The sequence below is a fragment of the Seriola lalandi genome, unplaced genomic scaffold (assembly GCF_002814215.2).
Source record: "Seriola lalandi dorsalis isolate HSWRI2012SDOR001 ecotype SW California unplaced genomic scaffold, Sedor1 jcf7180002054933, whole genome shotgun sequence".
Taxonomy (NCBI): Eukaryota; Metazoa; Chordata; class Actinopteri; order Carangiformes; family Carangidae; genus Seriola; species Seriola lalandi.
This window is the reverse complement of record NW_019525485.1, coordinates 3,904,197-3,914,739: the sequence shown is the minus strand read 5'-3', so window position 1 is coordinate 3,914,739 and position 10,543 is coordinate 3,904,197. Positions and strand designations below refer to the sequence as shown.

The 10,543-nt window shown below is 41.1% G+C and overlaps 1 protein-coding gene across 1 annotated transcript in view; it reads right to left on the bottom strand.

The window, feature by feature from the left end:
- The window catches only part of szt2 (SZT2 subunit of KICSTOR complex), a 113,997-nt gene that overhangs the window by 45,856 nt on the left and 57,598 nt on the right, over positions 1-10,543 (bottom strand). Inside the window, exons 47-50 of the mRNA XM_087170198.1 lie at positions 7,921-8,039; positions 7,579-7,743; positions 5,503-5,587; positions 923-973 (exon numbers count right to left, since the gene is read on the bottom strand). Coding sequence (XP_087026324.1) covers positions 923-973; positions 5,503-5,587; positions 7,579-7,743; positions 7,921-8,039 — 420 coding nt within the window. The remainder of the gene's footprint in view (positions 1-922; positions 974-5,502; positions 5,588-7,578; positions 7,744-7,920; positions 8,040-10,543) is intronic.

Below are 10,543 nucleotides of genomic sequence, written 5' to 3'. Positions count from 1 at the left end.
ATCTCAAGGAAATGGTGAAATCTGAAGATTACAAAGACATTTTAGAGCAAAATGTGACAGGGTCACAAAAACAGGGTCTGAGGTGAAGTCTTGAGGTCTTGGGTCTTTCATCTGGACAATGACCCAAAGCTCAAATCCAGCAACACAAAATAAAGTTGACAAGGAGAACATGTACTGGTTTAAATTGAGTTCTGACCCAAATCCCATTTAAAAAAAACTTTGGAGACAGCTGAAATCTGCCATTGCAAAAGACAAACTTAAAAGAGCTTGAACACATAGCAATGAGAGAGAAACTACCTGTAGACATGTGAAAGAAGCTTCTAGATGGCTGGAAGTCATTGTTGCTAAAGGTTCTCTGCCCAAATATTAATGGAGGCTGCCAATAATTGTGTCTTGGGTACATTTTATATTTGTATTATTTGACTATTGTGCAAGTTTTGTTTTTTGATTGTCTTTTGTTCAGTAACCTTGGACATTTTATCAAAATATTCTCATTATACAAAATTGGTTTATTTGCATGTTTCTGAATATATTCTGAATTCTGTACTTAAATCTTTTAAGCCAGGACTGTTTATGTGGTGGTTATGTTCTTTAAAGCAGGAGGCAGTGCAACAAAAGCCACTAAACACATCTACAGTAAGCTCAACAGCAGAGAAACATTGGTTCAATCACCAGTAACACCACAATTCATGCACCTGAGAGGTCCATGCCAACTCTGAAGGCAATTCAAAGATGAACACAGTTTAATAAAAAATGATGCTGAGTGAAGCCTGAACTGAAGGAGGCGCAGAACTGCAAAGAAATACCATGAAGAAAAAAGGCTAGCAGCAGAGAACACAGGGCCGGCAGCAGCGTGGGCTATTCACTCAACAAGATGGCTGTGAAGGTTGTAAAGGAGACAGAGTGAGACATTTGGCGGTACCTTTAAACTGAGAGGGCGGGAAGAGGTGCTGAACCAGCTCCGACATGGTACCTGGACCGACATTAGAGACACCGACAGGACAGCATTAGGGATGTACCAACATTATTTATTCACTTCCAATAACACCAATAAGCTCCAGGCAGGGGTGGCCGCTGGCAGGAAGTGTTCCTCATAGGTCCAAAGGCTGTCAGGAACTGTGTATGTGGAGTCTGCATGTATTTGTCTGAGTATTCCTTCATGTGCTGTGGTTTTCTTCCATTTCCACTATTTACCCACATGTGCCTGTTTTGGACCAATGTTAGTCTATTTCCTACACCGCAAGCATTGACTCTACTGTCTCAATATTTACCAGTCCAATTCAAGGTCATACAAAGACAACATGTAAAAAAGAAGAAGCATCTGAAGGAAAATAAAGTCAATAACTGGACCATATTCCAAAGAGGTTGTTCAAATATGTTTTTCCTTTAATCAACACTTCTGTACTAGGTCTGTTCAACCTATCTTTATTAACAGGTTATGTACCACAGGCTTTTACAGTTGACAGTTACAGCTTAAATAGTCTATTGATCCAGATATTTGAGCTAATTACACCCCCATATCCAACCTCCCCTTTATTTCTTAAATCCTTGAAAAGGTGGTTACTAAACAGTTATGTGATTATTTGGATACGAATGGTTTGTCTAAAGATTTTCAGTCAGGATTTAAAATGTTGACTTCTCTGCATTGGCTCCCGGTAAAATCCAGAATAGAATTCAGAATACTCCTCCTCACCTACAAAGCCATTAATGGTCAGACACCATTGTATCTTAAAGAGCTCATAGTTCCCTATTATCCTAACAGAACACTCTGCAGGTATCTCTGTTCTGGAGCAGCAGGATCCAGATCTGCCACTACAACACTCATTATTATCATTATTTTTATTTATTAGTATTATTGATAACACTGGTATTAGAAGGTATTAGTATGATTATTTCCACTATAGCAATTAATGATTAACAGCAGATACGATAAGAGGTAGTGGCAGAAATAATGGTACCTCTGGCTATAACTGTTATTATTTTCACTGTTACAAATAACAATCAACCGTATATACTGCTTTTCATGGTCTCTCCCTCATCTCCTCTTTCTCCTCTTAAATCCAACCGGTTTAGGCAGATGGCTCCCCCACCCTGAGCCCGGTTCTGTTGGAGGTTTCTTCCTGTTAAAAGGGAGTTTTTCCTCCCCCCTGTTGCTGCTCTTTGTGGGGTTCTCTCTATAATAAAGTAAGTGAAAGTGCCTTGAATTAATGGATATTATGATTTGGAGCTATACAAATAAAACTGAATTGAAAATTGAAGTTCCAGGTAAGTTCTGACATCAGGCTGAGACTAACTTCACATACAGACACCTGTGTATGTTAATAGCTCTCTTAAAGTTTACATCTATAGTTTACAATTGGTAGTAACACAGAAAAACACTCGCTTGACTTTTGTAAGGTGAGAACTCAAGTTTGGTTGGAGCCAAATCTAGACAAGGCGAGCAGAACGTTTCCTTCCACCAGAGTGGAATTTCTCCACAACATAATGTGGAGAAATTCAAAAGGGAATCTTGCACTAAATACACTGTAACTTTGGAGGATATCCTTGTGATCTGGTTATCTAGATTGAAGCCTCATATCAACTTCAGCTGAAATTTGAAATGCATTTTCCCATGGAAAGAGTAGTGGATTTAGTCCAGTCTTTCACTGTAGAGTTGCATTAGCGCAAACAGGGCTGAAGGAATCATTACAGCAAACACTAACTATTTCCATGTACACTGAGGACTTTCATTTAATCTGGAACTGCATACATGCAGCAGTAACAGGCCACTCTGTGACAGACTAAGAGCTTAAGATACAATACAGCACAACACCTGCTATGAACATGAGCAACAACCAACATTAGCAACCGTCCTTTAAAGCGTGGGCACATCTTGTACAACACCTCGTCATACCGCCTTGTATAAACTCAAATGTCAACATCAGTCAGAGTAGATGCTTAATTACAGGCTGTCATTCTTCAACACTACTGCTAATGAAATCCTGTCTCTCCTTAGCACATGGTACATTTAGCACATTGTCACATGGTCTCTCTCAGCTGTCAAAGACCTCTTGGCTGACAGGAAGTGGAACCTGACGCAGTCTTCTGTTGTTCTAGTCCATCAACCTCAAGGTTGGACGTGTTGTTCACTCTGAAGCTTTTGCACTCAGCTCAGTTGCAAAGAGTGGTTATCTAAGTGACCGCAGCCTTTCTGTCCATTCTTCTCTGACCTCTCTGATCAACACAGAGCTGCTGCTCACTAGATGCTTTTGTTGTTGCTCCATTCTAAGTAAAAACTGTTGTGTGTGAAAATCCAGGAGATCAGCAGTCTGAGAAACACTCAGACCAACAATCGTGAAGCTCCTCACCTGGATCTGCAGGAGTTTATACACTGCTGCCATATGACTGGCTGACTGGATCTATCTATGTATTATATTGTATGTTTCATCATAGGATAAAGGTGATCACTCAGTGACCCCTCCCTCTAAGGGGACAAGTGGACCCAAACCATGGCAGCAAAATGCCCCCCACAGCAGAACAGAGCCAGGGGTCCAGCATTCAGTTCGCCACACATGACCCCACCCAGCTGTGGAGAACATAGTGAACGACAGTTCATCTGACCACATCGCTCTCTCCACATCCACATTCCATAGACCAATGTCGATGGTTTCTGCTCCACTGAACCCTCAGATGTGGTCTTTATAATGAGGGTTTATCACTGCAGCTCTACTATACCATCCCTCTGTATGTGACTGTGGACCATTGCTGTTGCTGACTCACTCTGATCACACTCACATCCTCAGTCACCTGAGGAAAAGCTGCTCTTCTGTTTGTCTTTCACATCACACTAATGTACGAGCATCACAGCAATCACATGTAAGTCTGTCTAAATGTCTTAATGCAGATGTCACTTTAGTCTCTGTTCCTATGGAAACACCAGCTGAGCATCTCTGTGACAGAAGCCAATGCTCTGTGTCCCAATAATGACTCTCTTTCAAAGATCCTTTTCCTCTTGATGATCCTCTTGATTTCATACAGTGATCCATCTTGGAGATGGCTATGCTGATTGGCCAAATGATATCATGTGTCTCTAGCAGCCTGGCGGAGCTGGTGACTTGACATCAGCAGCTCAGCTACACACAGCCAGATATTTCTCAGCTAAATGTTACTTTGTCGGTTGGCACAAACTTATTCAACCAAGTGAACAGGAAGCATCTGAAGTAACATGTGGAGAGTGTTTCACTCCGGTCGATACAATCCCACTCATCTGGATCTCACAAGGTGCTCAATCATAAACAGTGCACTGACTGAAGCATCAGAGCAGTTGAGACATGATACATGATCAATTTTTTAATTGTGGTATTATTAGACACATTTTATTTGTCAATATCCTTGACTTAGATGAATATCAGTTCACATTTTATGACAAATTTACTCAGAAAAACATGAAATTCCAAAAGGTTCACATACGTTTTCTTGCCACTGTACATCTGCATCTTCTGCACCCAAAACTTCAACAAAGGACAACAGTGCACACACCAACATGTCCAAGCAAAGAGAGAGGGATCATTCAGAAGGAACTGGAGTTGGGACTTATAAAGACCAGAATCCTTCTCAGTGTGTGGTAAATGTGAGCAAACAACAAACAGCCAAACAGTGAAGAAGAAAACAGATACTAGAAAGATTAAGGTCCTGATACCTGCAGTGTTGTATGTGATTCAATGTGTAAAGCTTTCAACAGCCTGTAGTGATCTTGAGTCAAAGTGTCTCCTGTGGTGCTGTCCACCTTGGTGAGGTGGGTACTTGTTTACAGATGACAGGCTGGGGTTAAGTCCAACACACATGAGCAGCGTCACATCATGAGACACACTCAACCCACAGGAGTGGATGCCTCATACGGACAGAAGAATTAGTCAAGGTACAATAGCTACAATGAGGCGATGAGTGCGGTCTGGTTGCCTTGTCCACCTTTAGTGTTACATTGGGTTCAGGTTGAGGTGAGAAAAACTAATGAATTCACACAACAATGGTCCTGGATTCTCCTTTGGTGAATAACATTTCACCTCATGCCCACATAAAAATGAAAGACAAAACCAATGTCATTTTCTCTTCTGTTGTCTGTCCCTCAATGGAACCAAAATTGACACTTTGTTACTCTTCCCACCATCAAACTATCAAATTGATAGAAACAGAGACAAAGTCAGAGAGACACTCAACCAGACCAAGGGTCAAAGGGTCAGCTCCAGAGGATCAATGAATGGACACCAGGCAAACTGGAGAGCAAAGGCAAAATCTCCAGTTTGTAACAATAAGAATGTAAGAATGTCTATTGATATTTGATTGTTTCTTATATAGGAAAAGTAATACCAGAAGGATTGATTATCATTAAGGTGTGAATCCTGGCCTCTCTGTGCCATGCATGAATACACACAGACACACACACACACACAGACACACACACAGACACACACACACACACACACACACACACACACACACACAGGGCCGGGGCAGTGTGATTACCTTTGCCTCCAGTCCCCTGGCCTCCAGGTTTGTTGTAGAGGTAGATATCACCGTCAGCCAAGTCACTGCTCAAATGAAAGTAGTGCTGCAGACAGAGCAGAAGAGGGAATCAGCCCCTGGAGGCTCAAAGCACACAGGTCAGCCTTTATTTCATACATCTCAATGAGACTTGTCAAAATGATTTTAGTCTCTTCCACAGTGTTGCAGAGCTGGGAGCCTCTCATATCTACAATTTATTCATTTAATCCCGATCACTTTAAACAGAGCCGTTTGTATCTGTCAGCGATCGTACAGGAGGCATTTCTGCTTTGCAAGCAGAAGTTTTAACTCACTCAGAGAAGTTGAAGAGTCAAACTGAATATTTAATTACTCAGACTTTTTTCACCCCTAGTGAGACATGTGAGTTAGAGCTACCACAGATCCTCTTGTGATCAGTGACTCCCGCTGAACTAATACACACACTGTTGCAATGTTCTTTTTTTCCTTCAAGGAACCTCAGAATGGCTCATAGTGATGCCCAATGCCGGGGTACAGTGGGCAGGCTGATGGGAGTGAGAAAATTAGCTTCATGCTTAGCACAGTAAAACCACAACTTTCAAATGTGTTGATAAAACAAATCAGATACAGCAAAAGTGAGCATTAGAGGTAAGGGTGTAATTTAGAGTTAGGCTAGTTCTATCCCCCTGCTCCCACTCTTTATGCTAAGCTAAACTAACTGACTAATAGACATCCTCCCATCTAACTGTTGTCTGTAAAGTGGTCAAAAATTTCCCTAAATGTCAAACTATTTTTTCTGGTCACACCAGCATTTAAAACGAAATCAGCTCATTTGGATGGAGTTGTTTGTGTGATGCTGAAGCTAATCCAACTCTGACATGTAATCTGACTGAAGCCAAAGCTTGACGGTGCAGAACAGAGGGGAGAGACTGTCATTCCTATATTTATCCTTCACTTATCTGCTTTGATATAAACTCGACTAAAGAGTGATGGTTGGCAGTTATATATAATAGTACAAATACCTCTCATGAATACTGTTTGCAAGTTTAGCTAACAAGCTACCTTAGAGAGTTTTGGTGTCTGACAGTCATTCATAAACCGGTCCTGTGTGAAGTCACTACATCACAAAACTTCTAATTCATCCTCATGTGCAGGCGAACTTCACTCCATCACTCTCTTCTGACTTTTTTTTGTGCAATGCAATAGCATTGAAGGCATATATTATTATTCTGCAGACTTATTCAGGACAGAAGACCATACACGTTATGGTCCGTGTGTAATTGTATTGTGGGATGTACTTGTTAATTTCTTTCCTAAAAGTACTCAGGAAATTTCAGAAAATTTCAGAACGTAACGATTCCCACAGCTTTGAGGAAACCCGGACTATATATATATATATCTCCCAATGCGTGTGGCTCCATTGGGAATGGTGTGCTATATAAATGGCAATAAAAGGAGAAAAATTTTCATAAAGAATGAATAGGGACGGGGCGTCGTGTGGCGTGTGGCGTAGTGGTCTAAGCAGGCGCCCCATGTGTAGAGGCTACAGTCATCGCTGCAGTCGGCCCCGGTTTGAGTCCCGCATCAGACAGCCTTTGCTGCATGTCATTCCCCCTCTCTCTGCCTCCCCATTTCCTGTCTCTCTCTACTATCCTGTCCAATAAAGGCACAAAAGCACAAAAAAAAAAATACTTTAAGAATGAATAGGGAGACGTCTTAAAAACAACCAACTTTGGAGCTCTACTGCTTATTATATATATTTCAATGTAGAAAAAGGGTTGGAACATTAAACGGGTCACAAGACTTGAGACTCGTTAAATTGGTATTTTGACAACCATTATGGTTTACACCAAATCGCAGTTTACGTTTTGTGTCATTTTTAGACCGTTTCAGACTTTATACTGGGTGTGTATTGCACGGAATGTTCAGAGCTAGAGTGGATGAAGCTCTAGAACTCCTCTGAAAAAATTCTGTTTAAGTCGTCCACACACACACACACACACACACACACACACACACACACACAAAAAACAATATTAACATGTCACCTGTTCTGACAGAAGTAAGCCTGGATCGTACCTTGAAATGGTGCGCAGTGTTGCTGTCCGTGTACTTGGGTACATGTAGGAAGATGAGCAGGTTCTGCCTCAGGTAGTGAGCCACAGCAGGCAGCCAGGGAAGACAGTACTGGGGGAGGCTGAAGTTCATCACCTCAGTAGCTGGAGATCCTGATGGCTGGATGAACTGAACACACAACATTTGGTGAAGGTTTTAAACAAAAGCAATTTCAAGTAGTGCATACAAGTAAGAAAAAAAACATAACTGGTAGTGTAAGGTGGTGTACACAGGTCCATGTACACAGAACCACCAACCCGAAGAAAACAACGAAAGTAATTAAAAGTCCCCCTCCCCTGAATTTACCTCCACATCAGCTGGTGTCAGCTTGCAGTTCCTGACAAGCATGACAGTGATGATGTCCAACGTTGTCTCATCCAGGCGCTTCCTCAGAACCTTAACCAGCTCATCTGTGATCTCTGGACCTGAACACAACATATCCCTGTATCACCCTCAAGCTGCAAACACACAAACCTTCACATTCAACAATGTGACTGAATCTAGTGGGTTAACTGCCTCAGTATAAACAAAGCAAGGTGTATAAAGGTGTGAAATAATATGTTTTGAACCTAAGTATTTGATCGCATGACAACAGGTGGACTTGATTCAAAGTCAAGAGTTAAGATTTTTCAGAGTTTTGACTCTGGTTTCTAATGTCACAAACTTTCAAGTTCAAGTTTGTGATGATTTCATTGAATGTGGACATTTGCTCACTACATTCAATGACACTCTGTAGGGCAGACGCAGAAACAGGATGTGAGCAGCGTAGGTGTGATTAACCATCAGGACAGTTTTTAATTATTTCTAGAAATTGATGTAAAAAATTAACTCAGAGTCCACTTCGTAGAGCTTTCAACTGCATCTCATGGGCTTCCTCAGCAGTATATCAAAATAACTCAGGTGTCATTACATGACCTAAATGTGTTGAGTATTTGAACTGAATAGACTCCATCCACTGAGATGGATCATGAGATGTGATTGAAAGCTCTGGGAAAAAAGCTGCTTCGGTTAATGAATGAATGTTCATGCCAAAGTATGAAAAAACATTTTTAATAAATCCTGCTCACCACTGTGCTGCACAGTGATAATTGTTTATACAGATGATGTGTTGATGCTTCAGAGGGTTATGATATTAAGTGGTATGTATTCTTCTAACTTAAGTTTTTTCTTCTGTGACTAAAGAGATCTTGTGGTACTTTATGAAAACACACAAATACACAAAGGCTGTCAGTGATCTTAAAAACTAAAGATGGCGAGTTCAAATACAGTGAGTGGATCTCAGAGATCATTGATGTAATGGCAGCCTATATTCCCAGCACAACAACGCCATCAAGACATCACATGAGGAACGGCATCCTGCTGCCGCCTCTTTTTATTAAAACCCAGATATGAGTTTATTCCCGGCTGAGGTCTGGATATGGACACAGGGTAGAACTTACTGACCCATGTGTTCATAGCTGCTGCACCATGAGCTCACAGGTTCAGTAAATGTTCTGTTCTTTATTCTTGACACCTCTGACATCCTGCTACTAGCAACAGTGATAATATTAGCCTGTCAGTGATTGACAGTTTTCATGGTAAAGACACAAGAATAGCTGTGATTGAAGTGATTGCACACAGACTTGTTCTGTATAGAGGAAGCAGCCTCACCTCTGAAGGATTGTGATGAAAGACCATTGACCTTCACAAGACACCTCTGAATAATTAGCCTGTCTGATCCTATTGACTGTGAAGCCTTTACTACTGCTTTCTGCTGTGTTATTGCCTTTATGGCCCAGGCATTGTGTTAACACTCGGTCTTATTCCAAACATAACTACACCAATGCTATACAATTGCTATCGGTTGTATAATTAGTATAATTCATGAACATAAAGCTTATTGAATGGCCTGAATGATCTGGAGAGCGAGTCACACAGTATGAAATCAACTGATAAATAAAGACTATTCATGGCATTCATTTTGTACTATATATAATGTAATGCAGGTTGTGAAGCTTTTAATCACACTAGTGCTGTAATACAAGAAAATATATCCATACAGAAGTACAAGGTAGACCAAATATATCAGCCGATATTAGCTGATGCAGTTACATCAGTATCAGCGTATAAATTGGCTGGAAACTAACAAGAAACTACAACACAGAAATACCAAATATATGTTTGTCTCTATTACATGGTTTGTCCAGACTAATTAGTGCCACGGGTGCTCAGCTCCGAGGCAGTCCTCTACAGCTAGAATAGCTGAGAGGAGTGCCTCGGGGCGAAGTGAAAACTTATTGTTCAGCTGTAAAATGTCCCACTAACTACAAATGCCATTTATAATTCTATTAAAAACCAAGGTTTTATAAACCATATTTTAACACTAGAAAATTCCAGGGAAATTTTGAGTGCCACGGGAGCTACTGCCGGGATGAGTACATGATTTATTTCCAGTTTTTTGGGAATAACTTTGGGAAAAATTGGAATTTTAACACCCAAAGTCATAGCACCCCTTGCGGGATCAAGACGCACGTTTTGATGTATATATTACCAGGGTTTTCTCAAAGCTGCGGGACGAGTTACGCGCCAAAATTTGGCGGAAGAATAATAAACCCGAAACACTGAGGCACTCCTCTCAGCTATTCTAGCTGTAGAGGAGTGCCTCGGAGCTGAGCACCCGTGGCACTAATGAGAAGAAACACATATAAACACACAGTGTACAGTACTCAGCAGGGTTTCCCTGCCCCTGACAGATAAGAGTGATCATGTGTGCACTGGTATTTCTCATTTATCTAATTAAGTCTAAACATGACCACACATAACTGAAATGACAAACCACATATTTTTTAACCTAATCTGGTTCTCCCAGCCCTAATTCTTTTACATCCTCGCTGTAAGAAGGAGAGGTTCCGCAGGTCCTTCATTCCAGCAGCTGTCAGACTCCACAACT